This window comes from Copidosoma floridanum, unplaced genomic scaffold (genome assembly GCF_036245765.1).
Source record: "Copidosoma floridanum isolate Cflo_tuat_1 unplaced genomic scaffold, Cflo_Japanese_pri ptg000020l, whole genome shotgun sequence".
Taxonomy (NCBI): Eukaryota; Metazoa; Arthropoda; class Insecta; order Hymenoptera; family Encyrtidae; genus Copidosoma; species Copidosoma floridanum.
This window is the reverse complement of record NW_028321897.1, coordinates 33,754,107-33,778,787: the sequence shown is the minus strand read 5'-3', so window position 1 is coordinate 33,778,787 and position 24,681 is coordinate 33,754,107. Positions and strand designations below refer to the sequence as shown.

At 39.1% G+C, this 24,681-nt stretch overlaps 4 protein-coding genes across 9 annotated transcripts in view; 3 read left to right on the top strand and 1 right to left on the bottom strand.

The window, feature by feature from the left end:
* Positions 1-24,681, bottom strand: part of msn (serine/threonine-protein kinase msn) — a 176,994-nt gene that overhangs the window by 109,149 nt on the left and 43,164 nt on the right. The gene's annotated exons all lie outside the window — the stretch shown is intronic.
* On the top strand, positions 1,230-1,760 carry LOC149374454 (uncharacterized). Its single transcript, XM_089593729.1, has one exon. The coding sequence runs from the start codon at positions 1,230-1,232 to the stop codon at positions 1,758-1,760; it is 531 nt and encodes a 176-aa protein (XP_089449855.1).
* Positions 1,776-2,860, top strand: LOC149374453 (uncharacterized). Its single transcript, XM_089593728.1, has 2 exons — positions 1,776-2,231; positions 2,501-2,860. Exons 1-2 carry the CDS (start codon positions 1,776-1,778, stop codon positions 2,858-2,860), a joined length of 816 nt encoding a protein of 271 aa, XP_089449854.1.
* LOC149374452 (uncharacterized) lies at positions 3,069-3,851 on the top strand. Its single transcript, XM_089593727.1, has one exon. The coding sequence runs from the start codon at positions 3,069-3,071 to the stop codon at positions 3,849-3,851; it is 783 nt and encodes a 260-aa protein (XP_089449853.1).

Sequence of the window (24,681 nt, the reverse complement as noted above, 5' to 3'; positions counted from 1 at the left end):
GATTGGGGATCACATTACGGCTCTGCTTCACCTCCGGCCCATCAAGGAAGAGTCCGCATCTCGCCTGCAGGAACTACTGGATAATCTTGAGCAGCACCGTAATCAGCTTGGAATCCTTGGAAGGCCGGTCAACCAGTGGGACGACTGGTTTATCACGCTGGCATCCAACTGTATGGACCCGATTACGCGCCGTGACTGGGAGAACGAGCTCGGTGAGAAGGATTGGACTGATTCTGACAGTCTTTTAACCTATAATGGACTTTCTACTTTCCTGCAACGAAGATGCCTCACGCTCAAGTCCCTGGAAGCGAACAAACTAGCAACATCGACTGAAGGGGGCAGTGATCGCGACGAGGCCCGCGACGAGTCGGTATCTGTGCCACAACTGCTTCCGACAGTTCCTGTCCTGCATACAGCCAACGACACTACGTAGGCCACTGTGGCGACTTTAAGGCTCTAGACTCGGCTCGACGCCGCAAACTTGTCATCGACGCGTCATTATGCTTTAACTGCCTCAGGACAAGGTACTCTGTACGGACCTGCCCGTCACTATGTAGCTGCCAAGCTTGTGGTGGAAAACACCACATGCTGACTCACGAAAGAGCGAGCAGGCGCAGTGCGCATGAGGTAGTACGTGCCCTGCTCGATCCCTGCTCAGAGAGCACTCTTCTCAGTCAGGACGTCGCACGTAGACTAAACGTCAAACTACAACCAGCACACGCCAAAGTGTCAGGCGTCTCGGGTGATCGAATGTAAGTTTCGCAATGTTGAGGGCTGATACAGCTTCAGGGGCCGACACCTGACCAAGCGCTCAATGTTGAGGCATAGATCCTCAAGCACATCGTAGTCATCAGTCCCTCGCGATCTCTTTCGATTGTCCTGGGCCCGGAGCTTGGCAAACTGAAACTTACCGATTCCCGGTTTGGCTGCGCTCGTGCCATACAGTTAGTATTTGGCACTGATATTTATTGCCAGTTGCTCGTCCCTGGAATCGTTCGTACTGAGCAAGTTTTGGTGCAAAACACTATACAGTTGGGTGCTCACTGGTGGGGCTTCTTAACTCAAAGAGACGACTTTTTCGAGTACCTGCACAGCTCTCAACACGTTCAACGAAGACGCGAGCCAGGATGAATTCATCAGCCTAGTACGACAATTTTGAGCTCTCGAAGATGTACCACAAGTGAAGAGACGCTCGGAGGCTGACACTGAGTGTAAGAGGATATTCATCGATGATCATTCTCGTGACCCCGATAGTCGGTACATCGTGCAACTCCCAAGCACATTGTCTAGACTTTCTCAGAGAGAGTCTGCCCCTGGCTTTTTTCACACTCTCCACCATGCACAGGAGGATGCAGAGAGAGGCAGAGTTTGGTAAGGCATACCGAGGCTTCATGGAGGAGTATCTTGCCTTGGGCCATATAAGACTTGTTGAGTTGAAGGAGCTGCACGAAAAATCAGTGCCTACGTGCTACATTCCTCGCCACGGTATCTGGCAGCACAGTGACGAAGGTAAAAAGTTCAGAACCGTCTTCAACGCTTCAAGGCTAACTTTCTCGGGTCATAGCCTCAATGACATCATGCATGCTGGACCGAAACTGCAGACTGATCTCGCCGTGATAATTACTCGCTGGAGGCTTCACCAGCTGGTTTTTTGTACTAATATCAAAATAATGTTCCACCAGGTCAAGATCACCCTCAACCATGTCCACCTCCAACGGATACTTTGGAGCCCATCGCCTACGGAGGATTCTAAGCACTAAGCCCTAGAGACTGTGATGTACGGTGAGGCTTGCGCTCCTTACCTCGCTCTTCGGACCCTACATCAGCTCTGCAAAGACGAGGGGGCTCGATTTCCGGAAGCAGTCCGAGCTGTACAAAAGGAGCTATATGTGGACAACTTTCTCGTCGGCGCCAATAGTTTGTTCACGGCGATGATGCGACGAGGCCAGCTCGTCCACTTCCTGAAATCGGGCGGTTCAGCCCTTAAAAAGTGGGTTTCAAATTACTCAGAGCTCCTCAAAGATATCGATCCAGTCGATCGACTGCAACCCGATCGGTTACGCCTGGCTACAGACAGTTCAGTCAACGAGCTTGGTATGGCTTGGGATCCAGTCAACGATCAACATCGATTTCAAATGCCAACCAGCAGCTCTGCCCTCTTAACTAAGCAATCGGCTCTACCTGACCTGGCCCGGATGTATGACCCGACCAGCTGGTTGGCCCCACTCACCGTACGTGCCAAACTTATAATCTAGGATCTTTGGTCAGCAGGGCTTGGATGAGACAAGCCTATTTCTGGCCATGGGCCTGACAATGGAAAGATTTTTTGAGACACGCTCAGGGCATGCAGAACTTTAGCATACCTCGACGGCTTGGTAGCAGTTCAACGTCCACGATTCAGCTGCACGTATTTGGTGATACCAGCCGCCGCACTATGGCTGCTTATATTTATGCTAGAGTTGCTGGCGGCGCTGATGAGGTGTTCACTCATCTGCTTTAGGCCAAGACAAAACTAGCATCTATCAAGAGCTTAAGTCCATCTGAAAAGCCGGCCACCCAGATGACTATCCCTCGTCTCGAGCTTCGTGCGGCCCTCATCATGGCTAGTCTTCTTCGCCTCGTCACCGACAGTATCAGGTTGCCATTTAGCATCTGCCACGCTTGTACTAACTCCTGCGTGGTTTGTGACTGGCTCTGCGCCACAGACCCAACAGAAAATGATTTTGTAGACAACTACATTGACCACATACACAGTTTGACCCCTAGCGTGCTGTGGCGTCACGTTTCGACCGGAGAGAATCCAGCTGATGTTGATACCCATGGGACCGAGTATTCGAGTTTCATTGAGTCCAGACTCTAGTGGTCGGGACCGCTTTAGCTCAAAGGTGAGAAATGGCCAACGCAGCAGCAGCGGCAACAGTAGCAGCGCTACGATTTTACCCCCAACCCCCCTGAGCAAACAGTGGCTTTTGGGGTGACACAGACTGAGCACCAGGGTATCCTCTTTTGAAGCGTTTTCCAATTTAAATCACCTACTCCGTGGCTTTGTGAGTCTCCGACGTTTAATTATGATCAAACGAGGCTTGGTCATTGCACTCAACGCTCCGATCACTGCGGCAGACTACCAACAGGCCTTTTCTACCTGTGTGAGCCTAAGTCAATCAAGAGACTTCGAAATTGAAATGCAGTGCTTAAAACAGAAGGAGTTCGTCTGCACCGACGGCCGCCTCCACTTCCTGCAGCTTATAATTGATGAGGAAGGTTGCTTGCGAGTTGGAAGTCGTTTATGTCACTCGTTGCTTACTAGCGACGAAAAGCACCCTCTCATAGTCGATGGACTGAGTCACCTCGCTCAGTTGATAATACAGTGGTCGCACACAAAGTGTTTGCATGTAGGCTTTCAGTCAACTAACGCATGTGTCCTTCAGCGCGCTTGGATCGTTGGAGGATGGTCCCGTATCCGTTCTGTTCTACGCCGATGTGTTGTGTTTACACTCAGCTCCCGTCCAGGATCCAAAGCAATGACAGCCCTTCCAGACCAGCAAGTCACCCCATCACGACCATTTAGTATTTGCGGCGTGGACTATGTGGGACCATTTGCTCTCCTTCACTTTAAGGGACGAGGTCTCGTCACCGTGAAGGGCTATCTCGCCCTCTTTTTTTGCTTCAGCATCAAGGTTGTACACCTCGAAGCCGTAGGAGACCTCTCAACGGAGAGCTTTTTCGGAGCTCTTACGCGTTTCGTCAGACATCAAGGCTTGCCCGGAGAGATCTGGAGCGTCAATGGTACCAACCGTCAGGGCGCTAATCACGAGCTGAACCATCTTCACCGGGAGGCTAAGTTCGATTGAGTCTGCGTGCATGGCTCTCTCGCTAAGGAGGGTATAACTTGGCACTTCATTCCACCACCCGCTCCTCCCTTTTTTGGGGAGGCTGAGGTGAAGTCTGCAAAGGCTCACCTTCGACGCATCATTGGACCCCGCATGCTCACCTATGAAGATTTCAGCACATTACTTGTCAGAATAGAAATGGCTTTCAATTGTCGTCTAATGGTGCCGCTTTCCGGCGACTTGGAGGATCTTGAGCCTCTGACACCCGAGCATTTTCTCATAGGTGAGTCTCTGAAGGCGATCCCGCGTCTTGGTACTGCTGAATCGTCAAAATTGGATCATGCCACACATTGGAACCTCGTCCGGGGACTGCGAGATAATTTTTGGTCAATCTGGAGTCACGAGTATCTACGTACTCTGTGGCAATGAGCCAAGTGGACATGCTCGAGGACCAATCACAATGTGAACGACCTCGTCGTAGTACTCGATCCATCGCTGATTTGCTCCGACGGCCGGTGACCACTCAGACGTGCCGTCGAGGTCCATCCTCGTCACGATAGCCTGGTGCGCTCTGCCACTATCATGACCAATAAAGGCACACACACACGCCCTATCATCAAGTTGTCTTTACTACCTATCGACCCAGTCCCCTCATATTCAGGTGGGCCAACTACGAACCCGTCAGCGTAACTTTCTCTTCACAGCAGGCTGCAAGCACGATTTATTTCGGACTATTATCGTTCTAATAACGAGGTGGGCGAGATGTTGGATTGAAACTCCCGCTTGTCTGATCAATGCAAGATTCCAGCACCGAAAGAAATGGGACGACGAAGAATCTCGCGCGCATGTGCACGGTAGCAGAGGAAGGCAGGCAAACAAAGGGTTTGGCGTCCCCATCTCGCCTGGACTGCTACACATTTTGTTTTTGGTTTTCCATCTAACCATCTGTCTTATATTTTTTTTAAATAAACGAAAAGATTCTTAATTTTCACGGGATAAAAGTTCTTTTTTTTAAAGAAAGAAGCCAATAGATTATCCGGCTTTTCTTTCCCAACAAATCGACAATAACTTGGCTCATCATGATCCCAGACACTTAGAATTAAAACTACATACCCTTTTGATATGGAAACTTATCAACACATATTCTTACCAATACGAGTGAAGAGTTATTTTTAAAATTATAAACAAAATTAAATAAGCAAAATGTTGATTTTCTGTAAAAAATCGACTGTAACTTGGCCCAGCACAATCCTAGACACTTGAACTAATCATTCATATTCTTTAGATGGTTATTGGCATATATTCTCACTAACACAGGAAAAAAGTTATTCTAAAAGTTATAAATAAATTGAACAAGTAAAATATCGATTTTCTGTGACAAATCGACTATAACTTCGCCTAGCATGAACACAGATACTTAAATTTAAGAATACCTAATGATTCATTAGTTTGATATAAAATCATATGAACGTCAACACGAGTGGAACGTTATTTAAAAAGTGATACACAACTTAAACACTCAAAATATCGATTTTTTCTGAAAAATCATTTATAACTTAGCCCAGCATGATTCCAGGCACTTAAAATTTAACGTACGTACTTTTTTGATGGTTTGTTAGTAGCCAACACGGGTGAAGAGTAATTTTAACCAGTAGACAGTGGGTGCTTGGGTACCTAAGTCAGAAGTTATAGTAATATAAAACTATATGGCAGATAATATAACTATAAATGTAAATTTACCTCCTACAAAACGATATTGTGTTTAAAAATAGTGCAATTATCGTTGGAAAGAGTAAACCTACGTTAGCTGTGTGTGGTTTCAACAACTATTTTAGTATTTAATGAGTTAACGATTATAAACAATATATTACGGCACAATACAATAAAAATAAAATATAGGCTGGCCAGTGCAAGACCGTGCACTTTCATCGAATCTTCCGGTGATTTCAGAACTACTTCCTACCGCCTACTCTGATTACATCCGTAACGTCACGCTTACATCTATCACATACGACCCCACTCTTATTCTTCGTCCATGTTTAATACCCAAAATATAATTGTATACAGAAAATTTTTAAAAAACCACCCTGTAGTATAGCTTTCTTTAATAGGGTAGTATTACATGCCAGTAAATGTCCCTTCAGGGCGTTCGTCACACATAGGTTTTGTGACAAATATTATTTAAACGGCAAACGTATATTAAAATAGCATAAAAAATACCCACAAAAATTGTAGTTCGTTTGATTGTGCTATTATTTTATATACGTTACATTTAAAAAAATCTATATTTAACATGTAACCTTGCGAAGAAATAACGTTAAATGGTATTTATGTAAATTGTAGGAATCTCCCAATTTTTTGGGTCCAAAAGATTACTTTTAGATAAACCTATCAAATTTTCAAATAGACCCCCCCACAAGTTGGTTTTTAAGTAAATTTAGAAAGAGAGGATAAAGTGTACGTAAAAGCATGTATGAGAATACATCCACATGAGAAAAGCAATTGCTAGCTTTACTTTACACATTAGCGTTCCTTTCACTTCTCTGAACTTTTCCCCCGGTAACTATGTGAAGAACCTCGTTAAGTCAAATAATCACTTTAATCACGAATGGAAAAATTGGAAAAGAATAACACACAAAAAAAATTAATTATTGTATTTGTACAGTACAAAAAAAATTTTTTTTAATTTTTGAAAATTTTGAAAAAATATGAAACATTGTATAAACAATTATTTATTCATTTTAAAAGTAACAAATTAGTAATGAGTAAATAAATGTTTATTATTACATAGTATGCAAGCTGCTTTGCTAATATATACTAATTTCAAAATTTTCGAAACATGTACCTAAAGAATAAATTACATTGAATAAATTATAAATTATCAATTTATTTATTGTATAATCAAACCAAATGAATGCATACACAATAAATAAAAATTTGCATTAAAAATAAGCAACGAACTGTACGACAAAACGAAGTAATCGAGTTCCTTATGTCAGGCATGCTCATAGCAGAGTGGATAAGGGCTTTGGCCAGCGTGCAGAAGGTCAGGAGTTTCAATCTCTTTGGAAACTGTTTATTTTTTTTTTTATTTTTTTTATTTTTTTTTTTTTTCGAAAGAAACAAGTAAGTCAAATTTAAAATTTATGGTGAAGTGTGATAATGTTGGATGTCGGGTAGTGTAGGGGGACCGGAAGTACGTCAAAAAGGCGGGACGAAGGAGAAGAATGAAGCAACATCCACTTTCATTCCACTTTTTTTCAAGGTCACCAATCTGAAATCGTTGATTTACCCTCACGCATAGCGTGCCAATAGAAGTGTAACTTCAAAAAATATCAACAAGTCTAATAGGCAAAATTTTAATTTTTAGTATAAAATCGACTATTACTTGGCGTAGCGTGATCTCAGACACTCGAAATGAAACATGCGTATTTCTTAAATGGTATAATATTAGCACATATTTTGTTTACCTAAAATAAATTTTTACTTCAAATTAATGTCAAAAAAATTTCTCTGCAAGGTTTTCCTTGTAAGTTTCCTTTTAATTTTCTTTCTTTAATTCTACTTTTCTGCTTCTCTGAAGAGCCCCAGCACTGTTAGATCGCCTTCTTTTCCTATTTCAACTACTTACACAAATAAATGATCAACACCTTTACATTGTTTTACTTACTTAACACTACAAAATATTTGGAATAGTTAAATAAGTGAGGAAAAAAAATTTCTTTCTTGATTTGAATAGATTAAACCACATTTTTTATTAATTTTATTTCATTCCGTTTTTTCTTTTTTATTCCGTTTAAAATAATCTTGATTTATTTATTCGCCTTTCATAGAGTACATCTGAATTTACTAAACTTAACAGTACCCTTTTTAGCATTAAGCCTCGCAAATATTCTAACATGAATTATCTCACTTTTTCAACACTGCATAACGTCTGAAGTGAATAATGTAGGGAGAATACAAAAGTAGTGCAGTAAATAAGCCAAAAAATGTGGAAAAGTTGCAGACAAGCCCCGATTTAAAAAAATTCTTGTTGGTACGTATTCCTTAGATCCCCTGGAACATTCATCCTCACTACCCTTCGCCTTAGGAGAAAAAATGAATTAATGAGGGTGTTTTTGAACACCCCAAGCACCCCCAAAAGTAGCTCTTGTGTTCAAATTGAATAAACAGATATTTTGCCACGAAAATCTGCTCTAGTAGATTTTTTGGATCGCTGATCATCAATCCGACGTCCAAATAAAGAAAAACTAATAATTTAACCACTCACCCCCCCCCCCCGCCCCCAAGCAACCCAGAAAGTTGCTGTTGTCGTTAAATCTTATAAATCGATGTTTTGACACAAAAATCTGCTCTAGTAGGTTTTTTGAGTTGCTGATCATGAATCCGACGTCCTAATTAAGAAAAAACCGATAATATAACCCCATGATTCTATAAATCAACATCTTTTGACTTGATCTTTTTTTTTTTTTTGTCATAGAGAAAACCACAGTGGGTGTTATAAAAGGTGTGTTTTATATAAATACTTATTTTTCTTTTTTTATAGCTGTATTTACAAGTACAGTTATAGACATATTATTTCATGTTTTAAATTTTTTTATTGCGAAATCGTTGGCTACTTTTCTTTTACTTTGATTGAAAATCAGTAGGTATAAAACTTATCTTGTTTCCTGTTTTATTAAGTAGTAGAAATATTTGTAGCAAATTTGATACCGAAAATTCTCTCAGTTCTAGTTGTTTAATTCTACAATCGGCTAAGTGCAATGGAAAGATAGTGTACCTGGAACCATGACCGCTGATTTTGTTTTTTTTTTTTAATTGTTCTTGAGCAATCAAATAATATTCTTTTGATGTACGGAAACAGGTAATATTTTTTGTACCTTTTCGACTCAAAATAATATAAACCTGAATCTGATTGATTAGTTGCATGACATCCTTAGGTAAGCAAGTATTAGCGATTAGCAAATCAACTGTTATTTGATATAATTAATTAACAAAATATATCCTTGAGCGTGCAACCACTCACACAGTTATAAAAAAAGAATCCTATGAATGGTACATTACGTTCCTAGGGCACAAAGTAGAAACATAAGCGCTCGAAGGGCACTGTTGTTGTATGTTGGTGCCCAAGTCGCATACAACATTTTTCTTACCGAAGCACAAAGTGCAATGTTGCATCCATAGGCACACTTTGCGCCCAGTAAATTAATTTTGGTCTTAGGCGCAAACTGTGACCTGAGGGCGGAAAGCGACAGTTGCACTTTGTGCCCAGGGTAAGAAAAATTAATATTTTACTTCTAATAATATTTTTTATCAGCAAACAGCTGGGCTAACCAATTCCTCTGTTATTTGCAGAACTAGTTATGGCAAATTGTAAAAATAGCTGACAATCTAAACTAAACAATTGTTATGATTACATACCTCTTTTCTATTTCCATTATGTAGACGACACCATAATTTGTATTCATAAAAACATATCAGCATTGCTGTGACTGTTTTGAACAATTATCATGCAAAACTTAAATTCACTTGTGAACTTTAAAGTAGTAATAGTAATAGTTCTTTGGACGTAACTCTTATTGTACAAAATCCTTACATTATCATCAACTAGTAGTGAAAAGAGAAGTCTACAACTCCAACTTAAAATTTTTTTTCTAACAACCCACTAACATTAAAAAAGAATGAGGTTTATAATTCAATAAACCGCGCAATATTTTTATCACATGCATTTTTCCACAGCGACATATATATTATGTAAGACAGTCTCTGCTTCATAATGACTATCTCATTACTTTAATTAACAAACGTATCCAATGTAGAATTATTTATTTATTTAATAAACCACTTTTGAACATAATACCTCATAACGTATGTGGGTGATTCTGCCGTAAATGGCTCAAAATACCTTGAAGAATCGTTACAAAAAAAAGTTGGGTAAAAAAATTATTTTTTATAGAAGTTGTACCCCAAATACCATCCCCAAAAAATATTTAAAGCACTTCTACTACAAAGTTTTTGGGTCAAAAGATTTACGGTATGTTGTATAAGTCAATTTTCGATCAAAATAAGTCTGCTTCTGACGCGTGTAGCTAAGTTTTTTATGAAGTTAAAGTATTCTTGCTCAAATTGAATTAAAGACAGGATCACAGGATAACAGGAATTATTGACTGAAAAAAATTTTGTTCCATTTGATGTCTCCATTTAAAAGTTACAGCTGTTTAAAGAGGAGCAACAAAAATCGCTAAAAGTAAAATTTCATAGATTTTTGTCAGAAAATCGAAATTTTGAAAAAATCTCTGTAACTTTTGTTTGGTGGCGCTAAATTCAACTATTTTTTTCCCACAAATACAGCTTTGTTTCAGCAGTCATTGAGCCTTATTTGGACCACTTAAAATATTGAACTCCTTCACTACTAGTATTGGAAGTGGAATCGATATTCATCGATGTATCTCACGAAAAAGGCCAAATACACCTGGCATCGAGACACGTGTCTCATATTTTATCTTGACACTACTGGAGAAAAAGTTTCGTAACGTTATGACGCACGAAAGCTACAAAAAGAGATACTTTGAGAAATACGGAAGAGACAGGTATGGAAGTGATATTTGAAGCTTTGAAGTACTATTTTGACTCGTTTACTTAACATAAACAGTTTCCCGCAAACAAAACATCTGTCCTCAATAAATAGTACAAGAAAAAAATGTCCTTGCCTGTATGAGTAACAGAGTGCTGGCGCCAAGGAGGGGGGGGCATCAGTGACCAAAATTTTTGTAGATTTGAAAATTGAAAATTAAAATAAGTGTCAGTTAAAGAGATTAAAACTTTTGACAGCTTTAGCTTGAACGCTTGTCTTGTTATGATGTGAGACTAAAATGTGACTTTAAAAAAGTGTTACAAAATGCAACAGTGTGGTTTCCAAAGTGATTATCGTTATAACTGACATGTCCGTTTAAATCGCAAGACATTTGGTATTTGATTAAAACTTTCACTTATAGTTTGAAAACTAATGTTATAATGACATAAATGTAACATACGACGTCTATAATTGACAATGTATGTGCGAGGACATGGCAGACAAGCTTATTTTTTTCTAGTAGGAGCTTTTAAGAGCAAAATTGAGATTGGGACAGGGTACGGACGTGACATTGTGACTATATTTTCTTAGCTATCTTATTTTTTCAAGAAAGTTTAACACTTTCAATATAACTTCACGCAATTTAAACATTCAATTTTAGTTTCTTGTAGTAGCATGAGCTCTGGACACGAAATTGGCCACTTACGACAGAATCACTTGTAGGGTAGTTCTCTTACAAACCAAAAATTTGTTGGGCGACGTGTACTTGAGGATTTTTTTTTTTTTTAATAAAGGAGATTTTGAGTTTGAGATTTTTGTAAATTTTGCCTTGGAGACTTGTTTTCAGAAATTAATAACTTCGATTCTTTTTAAGCTAGAGAAATTTTTAAATTTTTTTTTAAAGATAAAAGAGTAAGCTTTAAGAAATAAATAGTTCTAAAAATAGTTATGAGAATTTTATAATGTTACAAATAATTTTAATGTTTAAATCAAATTTTGACAATGTTTCCCATCTTGTAGCACTTCTTATGTACAACCATCGTATTTTAGGTCAAATTTTACATCAAAAATGCTTTTTTTAACAGTGGAGAAATAATTTTTTGTATTGGAAAAAAACCAAATAAACAAGTGCAATATGTTGTTGCGTGGGAATTGTGGAGCTTGGGGGTGTAAGGGGATTGAATACACGTGGAAGAAAGTATATGTCCGTTTATGAGTGTCTCAAAGCGAGAGCAGTCACATGCGTGGCGTTAGGTTCGGAGGCCGATCAGAGAGAGAGGAAGCGGGAGAGCTGATAACGCTCGGGCCCGCCGCCTAAAGGTGATCATCATACTCTGTATCCACTACTCATGCGCCGTGAGAGGTGAATCTTGGGCGCGAACTTACAAAAGCTCTAGATACTGTACGTCACACGTCCAAGGTCACGCGGTCACCGTCCTCGATGGCCATATTGGTTTGTGTGTGCGAGTATATTTGTGTTGTGTTGTCTGTGAATTCTAAGTTATTTGTGTACACATAATTGTTTTTGTTTGCGCTGCTCTCTTTACATTATTGTTGTATGATTATATTCTTTGTATAGTTATTATGTATTCAATTATTCTTTTAATTTTTATTTACTTATTTATTTTCTTTTTTATTTTATTATCCTTTTTTTTTCTTCTAAATCTGTACACATCTTATGCATAAGCCTTTTTATTACATCGTCGACCTCAATGATCATCCCGGATTAGTTGTTAACTGAGCCGGTTGTCTTCTGCCTTCTGATCTTACCCGCTCGCCCAGAAGCACTTGTACCTCTCGTGCGTTAACCATGGCCCTTTGGGTTGGCAAGTCTTGTAGTACTGAGTTGGTGTTTCCGCTGTTCCTTTCCCGTCCGCCTGTAATCATTCTCAAACTTTTAAGTATAATTGGACCCCCCCTCCATTTGAAAAATCCAAAAGATCCGGCTACCACTCCTAGTGCTATTTTCGCTGCCATTAATGCGTATTCCTTCCAATTTGAGAATTCCTCCTTTGTTTGTACTAACTCGTGTGCCCATTGGAGTATATTTGCTAGCTTTGTACCTGTTTTTATCCTATCATCAAGTCCGTGCTCCTGGTTATCGAGCTCCTGTAGTCCGTCTCTTTTTATCACTGCTTCTATTAATTCCAATAACATACCTCCTTCAGTCCCTTTCACCTTTTGTGTTATATTCTCCAAGTTTAGGTTTGCGCTTTCAAGATTCATTATGCGATTTTCACCTTCTTCTTGTCCTGGATCCAGTCTTGTATCCGATGCTTGAGCTATACAGTCTCTTGCTAAGCTGACTACCCCAGAATCCACCACCTTTAGTGTCTTATATTCGGTGTGTTCACACTGTATGTGGACTTTGTCCTTTCCCAGTGGTGGTAAAGGCATGTTGGATTTTAGCATAAAGACGTATCCAAAATGTGCCCTTTAACTTGGCTAATATTATTGGACATGCTTCTGGTTTCTTCACTACAATCCCCAATATGATATGTATTTCACAGGGGTGGTCCTCTTCAACCTCCTGTGTTGGCTCCATTTGTGTGCATATTCGTGTACTTTCTTGTCTTTTACATAGTTTTATCACCTCTTGCGGTATTAGCGTAAATCTTCTCTCACTAACACTGCTCGCTATGTATTCGTATGTTAGCTGCAAGTATGCCACTAAATCCGTAGTATTTAAGCCTTTTTGTTCCACTGGTAATGATGATATCCTAAGAAGGTCCAAATTGTGTTTCGTAACCAGTGGTATCCGTATGTAATATATTATTCTGGCGTTAAATGCCATGGTCGTTATTCCTGAAATTTTTCCAATTTCCTCTTCTGTAGTTGTATTTTCCCTTACTGGGAACTGTAGATCTGGTCTCAGCTGCTCTGCCAAAATTTTTGCTTCCAAAATCGCTTTCAATGCCGCATCTGGTATATGTGTCGTTCCCCGAATCGCCAAGTATATTATGTCCACCGTTGTTCCAAATTATGTTATAAGTTTCTCGGCTAAGTATTCAAATTCGACCACCATTCCTGTAACTCTGTCATAATCGCTTAAGTAGTCTGCAAACATTTTTAAACCTTCCTCCGTTAGTCTCCCAGCTTTATCTTTAAACGTTTTTATATCCTGAAGGTATCGTTCATGGTTTCCATATGTTATGACTCTAATTTGTTCCGTTAAGTACTTAGTTGTTTCCATTGTGTTAGTCGGGACTGCCTCTACTAGCTTTTGTATTTTCTCTTTTTCCACGTCAGTCACACCCACCTGCAGCGCTTGCACCGTCTTGATTTGATCACCGATCTTTTGGCCTACTACTGTTCTATATGCCTCTTTTACTCTATCCAAGGCTCTAAGGACTTTTTCTGTTATGTACTCTACTTGTTCTATACATTCGTGTTCTTTTTTCACCGTCACCTTGCCCTTACATTTTGTTTGCCTTTTCGCGTCTAAAAACAAATTTACCTCCTCGACAACGTCCTTCCAATCTACATACCATATCATTTACCAAGTTGATGCGACTGCTTGGATTGGGCCCAAGCTCTCCACCAATATAACAGGGTTTCTTTCAATTTCCTCTATTCCTCCAGGTTGCTGTGTCACCGGCATGATTGCAGCCCTGAAACACAAGATTTGTATTCTTTTTTTTGATTATACAGTTGAATGGATGCTGATCTTGTAAGTCATCCAAAGGTCACGCTTACGAGAGAAGTACACTATTTTGGTCTTGTTGCTTCTGATATCTCATTTTTTTATTTGCTTCTTACTCTTATGTGATTTGTTTTTGTTATCCTGCTTTATTCCTCGAGTTCCCTACTATTTAACAATTGGGTTTTTATAACGCATGCTTTCTTGATTTTATCCACATGTGTAATTCTTGTTTCATTGCCACGTTTCAGTTTAATATTGTGGTTCTTGTAATTTATTCCTACAATTTCGTATGGTCCTTCGTAGTAATCCTCATATTTCTTTCTCGGCTCTATAAGAACATAGACCATTTCCCCTTTCATAAAAAATCTTGTGTTCAATTTTTTGTCGTAATAATATTTGGACCTGTACTTCGCCTAAACTTGATTCATGGCTGCTATTGTCTTTAGCCGCGTCATTTTTTTTATTACATCCTCTACATATTCATCATACATTCGTTCATTCATTATATTCTTGGAGCTAGATCGGATCCTGGCTAGGTATTCCTTCTTGAGGCACTATCCCTGTTGCTGAATGTTTTGTCGAATTGTAAGCGCACATGCACATGCCCAAATGATCGTCCCAAAAGTCGTCTTCATTTACGTACGCCTTTAAATATTCCATTAATGTATGATGCATTCGTTCTATTGCGCCGTTACTCAGTGGATGGAGAGCTGTTGTTCCCATTTTGTCTATTTTAAATACTCTTGCAAACTCTTCTTACAGTTTGTTTTGGAAATGTGCACCTCTGTCTGACAGCATTTTTTCTGGGGCGCCAAAGTAGGCAATTACTCTGTTTAAAAGTGCTTTTGCTGTTTCTAAAGCCAACGCTCTTTTTACTGGTACAAGAATTATATATTTCGTGAGCCAGTCCTGAATTGACAATATGTGACTATTGCCATGTGCCGATGATTTGTTTATCGGGCCATAAAAATCAATTGATATTTTTTCAAATGGCCTAGCTGGTGTATCTGTTACAACTAGAGCCTGTTTTGTTCTTACTCTAACAAGTTTCTTAGATTGGCATGATTCACAACCTAACACGAACTGACGTACGTCCAGTCGCATGTTTCACCAGTAATAGTCTTTCGCAATTTTGTTGTAAGTCTGGTTCATACCTCTGTGGCCTCCTACCGATGATTCGCGGTATTCTTTGAGTACATCAAATCGTTGCTCCACTGATAGTACTACTAAATTGTTCAAGTATAACACCACCGACATTTTTGTATTTTCGAAGGTGTTCTCAAACTGCTCTGCGAAATAGTCCCACTGTGATACGCTTAGTATTGCTAGATCTCGTATAATACCTACTGACGTCCACTTGTTAAACAACATGAGCTGTTTTAAAAACGATATGCATTTCTTAATATCCGATTTTAATCCCACACTGTCAAAGTGCTCTTTCACGTATAATTGCATTACTGATACTTTTCTTGCTCTTGATAGAAAGACCTCGCCAACCCTTCTATTGTCTTTATTCATGGCTGTTGGATTTATATAACCTCTTGTGAAGCGCGTCTATGGCTTCTGTTTCCGGTGTGTTTTCTGTTATTGTACAGAAGGCTAAGTTGTCAACGTATCTAAATGGGTGTTCGTTCATTCTCTTAAGCCTTTGGAATGGTGGTATATCATTATCATCCTCTGGCTTCCATGGTGGTTTTTGTACTGGTAGTCGTGTCCGGCAAGCTCTGTATCTATATAAACCTGGTATACTTATATTGATTTTGCCATCATCCGTGCTTTCGGCATTATCATCTGCCCCCATGTTATTATTAAGTAACTCTTTTCCATTTTCATTATCGCTAATTTCTTTTTCGTGGCTTTCATTGTTTACGTCATCATCCGATATTTTTGGTGTTTCTTGTTCCACTATTGGGCTTGGCTCATCCGGTGGTTCCAGTGGGGGTGGTGGCGGATCGCGCTTCTTTGGTATTCGTTTTTCTTTTGATTTAAAATCCGACCCATCACTCGTCTCGTGATCTGTTTTGTTGTTTTCCTTTATTTTATTATTAACTCTAACCTTGATTTTCTGTCTCGTATATGGGAACTTGTTTTCTTTCCTTTTTCTCAATGTTGCTCGTCTAGCCCCTCGTACTATCTTACTGTCTTCATTACTTAAATTTTTGTATAACTCATCTATCGATTTATAATGTCTTTGTGCTTTTTCGCAGAGTGCCTGATAGTGCTCTGGCTCATACCGCATGTGCTCGTATTCATCTCCTTTTATTCCTGTGTAGTGATGACACATTGGAGGTCCGTCTCCATTTACGTAGTGCACACATATGTTCTTTTTGAACTCCTGAGAAAAGACGAAAATGCACTCTCCATCCCCAAACTTATAATCCTTTCTCAAAATTTCCTTAGTGTTTTCCGGGTCGACGCAGTTTTTAATATGTTCAGAATGCAGTAAGATTTGTCTTAGCTGCTTTGCTGTCAAGTCGAGATCGAACAGTACAATAAGACTATAAAAAAGGGCATTTACCATCGCCTTTTACATCTATTAAATCCCACTCTTTCCAGGGCTCTACACAATTTCCATCTGATTCGCGTTTTTGATCATTAAGTGCATCGTTTGAAATCAATTGGTTCTTTTTGCTTGATTCTTCATCATTCAAATTATCAAACGCCCCAGACGTCTCGCCATGATTTAAGGATAGCCTTTCCCCCTGATTATCCCACGAAAGATTAGCTCCTTCGCTGCTGGACTTGTTTTCACTTTTCTCTTCCTCACTTTTATCTTCCCTACTTACTGTTCCCTCTTTTTCTTTGTTTAAATCACCTTTTTTACTTAAATCACTGCTGCTATTCTGACTCCTGGTTTTCCCTCTTCGTCTCTTTTTCTGATGTCGACAAAAACTTTTTTTTGAGTCTATCTGTCTTTTCTTGTAACATGCTGGGAAGGTCGTTAAGCTTTTTTGGATCCTTTTTTGCAAAATAGTTACACTCTTTTTGCCTTTCCTGTCGTGGATTTTCTGATTCTGTTTCTTCCCCGGACATTCGATCCTCCGAAGTACTACGACTTTTGGAGCTTCTCTCTTTACTGTCGTCTCTCTCTTTCCCATGCTCTGATCCGTTCAAACATATTTTAATTTTCTCTGAATTATTGTGTTTAACTTCTGGCCTTTTTTCCCAATTCACTATTATATTTTCTTTAGTCTGTGTGCTTCTTAAAGGAGTGACCGAAAAGTTCTGTCTAATTCTGTTTAGAGTGTCGAGCTGCCTTTGTCTTTTCTTCCTTTGCTTTTGCCTTGTTTGATGGTCTATGACGACATAAGGTGTGCTCGTTTTTTAATAAACCCCTTTTATCTAGCCCTCCTCTTTCTTCATATGTCCCAATCTATTCTTTAGTGGCCCCTGTGATAATATTTTCTCTTCAGTTTGTTGTTTCTCCTCAACTTCTTCCTCCGAACAAAATTCCACTTCAGTCTTTTTCTCCCTGGATTTTTTATGTAATGAATCTGAATCTGATTCCACTACTACTTTGATAAACTTACCGTCAATCCGTATTTTTGATTTTGCCCTAATTTTGAATACACGCGCTGGTGGGCCATCACTTACAACACCCTTGTCCTTCTCTTGTTCATATGCCATTTGATACGGTTCTACTCGCGGTAGTTCTGGATTCTTTTCGCCCTCCTTTACGACTGGATTTCTTGAGAGAGCATCTGGTGCGTTGTTTGAGATACCTATACGAAAAATAATGTCGAAATCATAACCACGCAACTCTTTAATCTGTTAAACCGAATCTCGGGTTCTTTGGACATGTTCAAATGTTTTAACGGCTCGTGATCTGTAACCACCGTGAACTTCCTGCCATACAGATAAGGTTTAAACTGTTCCTTTGCAAAAACTACTGCTAGCAACTTTTTATCATACGTTGGATATCTAAGTTCACTACCCTTGAGGCACCGTGACGCATATTCACACGGTCTATCCTTACCTATCTCTCCCTGACTAAGGATTGCCCCAATGGCATAATCCGACGCGTCTGTTGTTACAATAAAAGGTTTATTCAAGTCCAGTGCTGTTAATAAAGGTTCCGAACATAGCGCATCCACTAGTTTTTTAAAGGCCTCTTCCTCTTTTTCGCCCCATTTAAACTCCGTATTTTTCATTGTCATTGTAGAGAGTGGTCGTGCCATCTTTGCATAATCTTTTATGAATTTTCTCTAATAGCCTGCGAATCCAAGAAACTGATTCATTTTCCTTGTATTTGTCGGTCTTGGATATTCTTTTGCGGCTTCGATCTTCTTCGGGTCCGTCTTTATCTTACCATTTCCAACTACGTGACAAAGGACTTTTGCTTCTTTCTTCAAAAACTGAAATTTTCTGGCTCTATGGTCATGTTTGCTTTTGCCAGTCTCTTTATCAATTTTTTTAAGCGTTTTTCGTGTTCTTCGAGAGTTGCTGCAAACACCATAATGTCATCCATGTATACTTCAATTTCTCGCCCTTGTAGGTCGGTTAGAGCTAACGTTATCGCCCTCAAAAATGTATTTGGTGACTCTGAGCACCCCATTGGCATACGCTTATATTAATAATCTCCATCGGGTCCCGAGAATGCAGTTTTATGCACGTCCTCTTCTTGAACTTTAATCTGGTGGAATCCACTCTTCAAATCAGCTACTGTGATGTACTTAGCGGCTGCTAAGTGCTCCAATATGTCGCTTTGAAAGGGTAGTGGGTAACAGCTTCCAACAGTCATTTCGTTCAGCTGTTTGAAATCCTTGACTAGTCGCCACCTCTTCTCGCCGTTTTGTCCTAGCGGTTTAGGCACTATCTATATATTTGAGTTACATGGGGACGCTGACGGTTCTATTATATCCAAATCCATCAATTTTTAAATTTCTCTCCTGATGTTTTCCTTCACCGCGGGCGGGTATCTATATCTTCTGACCACGACTGGCTCATTTGTTGTAGTCTCTATTTTGTGTTTAACTAAATAAGTTGTTTTTAACGGTTCCCCGTCCAACCCAAACACAAACGGATTCATCGATATTAATTTTCTTACGTGCTGTAACTCTTCTTCATTACAGCTCTCAGTGTTAATCAGTGTCATAATATTTTCAATTCTCTCTTCGAAACTTTTTATACCACAGTGTTTTTCCGCGTACGTGTCGATTTCTTTATCTCCATATACGCTTTTATATCTTAACCTGTATTTTCTTCCTATTTCTTTTTCTTCCAATTTGTATTCCTCGAGTAAGCCCACAAATGCAGTTTTTTCTTCTCTGGCACCGTCCCCCACGTTGCCAGTTTTTTTCCTTTTCTTCACTTCTTCGCACTCTATTAGATCTATTTCTGGTACTGAAATTCTCCTTTTTTTGTTTGAAAAATTCACGCATTCCGCATATATTTTACTTTTATTGTTAGTGCCGTAAAAGTCTCCAAAATGCACATGATCTCCCACATCTTAAAGTGGCACAAATCCGACTTGAATCTTTCTGAATTCTTTTTTGACTCTTTCATGTTTAACCTGCCTGGATCTCGCTGCTATTTCGAAATATTCTGCCGTCTTCAGTGTGGTTTCCACACCACCTAGGCTAAGTGTATTTGTTTTTGCGCTTACCTCGCCATTGTATTTTATTCCTTGCCATTTTTTAAACATATTCCATCCAAGGATTCCGTCTACTTCGATCGGAAAATCCTGCGGGACTACATGAAAAGTGAACTTCATACCGTGGATCATTGCGTCCACCGCGCCTTTTGTTTCACGTTCTCCATGAGTTATTCCAATTATTTTTACTTTTACATTCTCATCCAATGGCGAATTTTCTTTTATATAATCTTATTTCAGTATTGACATTTCAGCACCCGTGTCAGCATATAAATCTGATCTTTTATTTCGGAAATCCTCACTCTCCAGCGTTACTGTTGGCGGTCTGCGTCCTACTGCTGCATAATTTATTAGTACCGTCGTGATTTCTTTCTTGTCCTCTTTTCTCATCGATATATTTTTATCTTTTAGATTTTTTTTTTAATTTGGCTCGATTTGTTGACGAGTATTAATTTTGTTTTGATTTATCTCCTTTCCCCACACCTCTGACTACAAAGGTTTTTCTTCTTTCTCTCCAATTTTTCCATCATTTACTTTTGGTCCTGTACAATACGTAGACACTTTTTCCAGATGCTCGATGTTGGGGGAGCACTCCGAGCATCGTTCTAAAAATTCGGCTTCTGTTTACTAGAGGTATCACCCTGTCTGGGTTCAGCCTCCCTCGCGTCTTGTGCCCCGTTTGTATGTCTAGGCTCATAACGCTCGTTATTTTTCCAGCCATAATTATTTCGGCTATTATCCCTACCACTGTCTCTTTGGCCGTAATTTCTGCCATTCGGCTCACAATATCTATTATTACTATTGTTATTGTTGTTATTATTTTCGCGATAAGCATATCCTTTTTTAAAATCTCTCCCATATCCGCTGTAGTTGTCACATTCCACCTCTTCTTTTTTCATTCCTGTCCTGGTACCTTGTATAGTACGGTGCTCTGGTCTCCTCACCGCGACTTTTCTTCACTAGCAGCCCGTTTTCTATGTCATGCCATAATGAACGACACTTTTCTGCTTTGTGCCCCATTCGGCCACAATAGTTACACTTATTCACTTCGTCTTCCCTTTTGTTAGGTTATATTTCCCATCTCTCATATTTATTGCTGTCCACTTAAGGTGGCTTCATAGCCATCATTTCCCCGACTTTCAATGCCAATGTAATGGCCTTTGTTAGCGTTATGGGCTGATGCATTGAAACTTCGTGGTTGTATGGGGGATTAAGGCCTAATATATATTGGGTCACTGCCTCTTTTCGAAAATTTTTTTTTTAATTTCTGCCTTTAACATTTCAGAAACTTCAAGGATTGCTTCTTGAAGTCCCATGGCCCTGTTGAACAACTTTTGCATGCGAAGTATTCTTCTACAGATTCCCTATCTTTTTGCCGTTCCGACCTTATTTTCGCCATAACTGTCTCTGTGCTACTGATGGCTTCGTATCTTTCTGTAACCTCCTCGAGAAATTCTTCTATAGACTCAAACTGTGTGATTCTATCGTTTAAATGTGCTGCCGCTCGACCTTTTAGCCTGCTGGACAGCGTTGCCAAAAAATATAGGACGTCTATGTCGTCTACCTGCCGGCCTATTGCCTTTACTACCCTTGTGAACGCTGTTAGATTTATTGGGTCCCCTGTAAATATTGGTATCGTGGGGATTATTGTGCTCAATTTTTTAATTGAGTAATTTATATTCCTCTCATACTCCCGGTGATGCGGCGATCTGTGTGTAGACCCACCTGTTGTTTGCTCCCACCTCTCCTGGTTATTTTTAAAATTTTCGAACTCCCGCATCGGTCTAGCTTTCCTTCTATCTCTATTGTGGAATTCTCTTTCATTTTCTCCCCCCTCCCTTTCTGGACATCTCTGGGGCAACTCTGTCTCCCTTCTCCAATTGCCAAGCTGATTCCTAACGGGCCCCCTATCTGAGTCATCCCCTTCCTCTCCACTATCATCCCTATGCAGGGGCTCTACATATGATTCTGAGGCTTCGTTTTCTCCAATTATTTGCTTAGGGCCCTCTTTTTTCTTATCTCTTAGCACGACCGTTTTCATGCCCTTAAAAATTTTTCCAATTAAGTATTTTGTTTTTTTGTTCGACTTTTCTTATTCTTTGACCGCCTCGGGATCGTTGCAAAATTGTAACCATAAACTGTAGTCTGTTACGACCTCCGCGTCTGCTAAGTGGTCCACCACCCCACCTACTACGTTATCAATTTATCCCGACTGCATTTTGTTTGTTTTTTTTGCTTGGTTGTTTTTTTTTGTTTGTTTGTTTGGTTTTATTTGTTTTTTATGGGCCTATTTGCTAAAACTTATCGCCCAGCAGTAATATTATTTACCGTTTATATAAATTTTATCTACCTGGACAGTATTGTAAGTAGTACAATCCAAAGCATTTCCGTGTCCGTAAACAAAGTATCCAAAGAAAAATATTGCTACTAGAGGGTGCGTGGTGTGGTGTAGTTTCGTGTTTTGGCTCTCCCTTGTCTTATTTCCTGACGGTGCCAGCCTCCTGGATGGCTGCTGTGCGCCCACGCTGGTATTTGACACCTGCTCGTTTCCCACTTTCTCGCCACGTGTGTCTTCTTAACACTGTATTTTTCTTTTTTGTTATCATTCACTGTTTCTTCTTTTAATTTTCTTTTTAATTTCAATTTTCTTTTCACGATAATTCTTTTTATTTCCACTTACACTGCACTGTGGGTGCTTCTCGACGACGAAAGAAAACAAAAAAAATTTTCCTATCACTTTGTCGTACACAACTCGCTACACGTCGAGCGCCAAAAATTGGGGGTTGGGTTATCTACAACCTCCTGTTAAATAGGAATTGTGGAGCTTGGGGGTGTAAGGGGATTGAATACACGTGGAAGAAAGTATATGTCCGTTTATTAGTGTCTCAAAGCGAGAGCAGTCACGTGCGTGGCGTTAGGTTCGAAGGTTGATCGGATAGCAATAATTTTTTTTTTTTTAATTAAAAATAACCCAATAACCCTATACTTCTGTTCTGCCATTAATTGAAAAACTCCCTAAATAAAACTATACAGTTAGGTAAAGACAAAACCAGTATACTTAAAAATACCGGGGTTGTATACAAGTTATTTTGCAGTGACTGTCCGTTTAAATATGTCAGAGGGACAAAACATTATTTGATACGTCACACAAAGAAACATGAATACACAAAAAAAGGATTCAGTGGTTTCTGAATACATTTCAAGTTTATAACATAATTTTAATTGGAAATCTTTCAAAATCTGTGACGTACAGTCGAATTTTAGAAAAAGAATAATATCTAAAATGATTTATATCAATTCAACTAAGCGTACTCTCAAAAGAAAAGAATATGTCAGTTTCCTCAGCAAAGTTTATTTACCTTTGTGGCAAATTTTTTAATGCCATAACAAGCGTTAAATTACTGTCTGGCACCTATGTATAGAGCTCATACGTATACGTCACAATTAAAGAATTATTGACCATAAACCGTTGTGTGTGTGTGTGTGTGTGTGTGTGTGTGTGTGTGTGTGTGTGTGTATAATCAACATAAGTGTCTGCTCCACTTTAAAATCTTATGACGTCGATTTCTTATTATTACTATTGTACTGTTACTGTTAAAAGTCTTATTCATAAATGTTTACATACATTCTGATTATTTTTACTATGTACGGTTTTTATGTGTTATTCAGAGAATAAAATAATGCTTGCTCTTCTAGTAGTCAAATCAAATATGAAAAAAACACAAGCTTTAGTTGTTATTTGCCGATACTTGCTCACCTGAGGATATATTTTATCAACTAACAGTAGTAATGAGCAATTAGATTAGTATTTGCTGGCGCTTGCTTACCAATGAATATATTTTGTCAACTAACTATGCAAAAACTATTGGGTTGCTAATCACCATCACTGCTCGTCTGAGGGCACCTATTATTCATAAATCATACTAAGAACATTTATATTGCTCATAACCAACATTTGCTTGCTTACGGTAATGTTTCTTAAAAAAAAATACTAAAAAAACTGTAGGGTTGCTCATCAACGATGTTTGCTTACCTGAAGATATTTTGTTAACTAGCTATTCTGAAAAATAATTGATTTGCTGATCACGAATACTTGCTTGCCTATGGGGATATATTGTAAACTGACTGTACTAAAACACAGTTAGGTTGCTCGTCACCGATGCTTGTTTGCCTAAAAGTATATTTCATTAATCAAAAAAATTAAGGATCCCTTGGGTTGCTAATCACCGATGCTTATTCGCTTAAGAATATATTTTGTTAATTAACTGTACTAAAAAATAGCTTAGTCACTGATCGCTGATGCTTGCACGGCAAAAAGACTGGCACGGCGGCTCGCCACTGAGAAAAAAGACAGCGCGCCCTGTAGCTTGGGTCGCTGCTCGTCCAAGCTCTGGACTCGCAGCAAGCCCTGAATTGGTGAGCGGGAGCTGATCTATGTATACATATATACACCACATATAATAGTGGTGGCAGACTTGGCAGTCAGCTGAGCCAGTCAGCTCACCTTGTCAAGGCTCGCTGTGAGCCTTGAAGTGGCGAGCAGCGCACTCAGGCAATAGGCGTGCGGTGTTCAGTGTGTTTGCCTGACGTAATAAAGGTAATCGTAAAGAAATATACAATATGCTACATAGTGTTGTATCAAAATCGCCTTTAAATGAACATTCTGTTGTAGATAAGAATTAAATATGACTCTGATCCTTAAAAATAACACAACCTTTTTTTTGTTACAGTTACAACAAAAATAATAAAAGGACAAAAATGTTTTTATTAAACAAAAGGGCAAACCATTATCTATTTATTAGACTAAAAATCATAGTATTATTTAAATTTTGTTAAAATCGTACTTAACTTGCATTAAAATCGCCGATAACTTAATTTAACAAGCATATTTACTGTTTTTATCATACCCTAGCCGAAAGTTCGCCACTATTCCCTCATTTCAGGAAAGAAAGTCGACGATTGTTCCCTATGTTAAGTTGGCAGCACCTATACGTGCAGGTATATGAACATACCCTTGTAGGTTAGTACACTCTAATACAAA

Bases quoted from the DNA above. Each gene is read 5' to 3' on its own strand.
- LOC149374454 (XM_089593729.1), top strand. From the start codon at position 1,230: ATGATCATTCTCGTGACCCCGATAGTCGGTACATCGTGCAACTCCCAA.
- LOC149374453 (XM_089593728.1), top strand. From the start codon at position 1,776: ATGTACGGTGAGGCTTGCGCTCCTTACCTCGCTCTTCGGACCCTACAT. The intron at 2,232-2,500 runs GTACGTGCCAAA...CATCTGCTTTAG, and splicing joins GCTGGTTGGCCCCACTCACC to GCCAAGACAAAACTAGCATC.
- LOC149374452 (XM_089593727.1), top strand. From the start codon at position 3,069: ATGATCAAACGAGGCTTGGTCATTGCACTCAACGCTCCGATCACTGCG.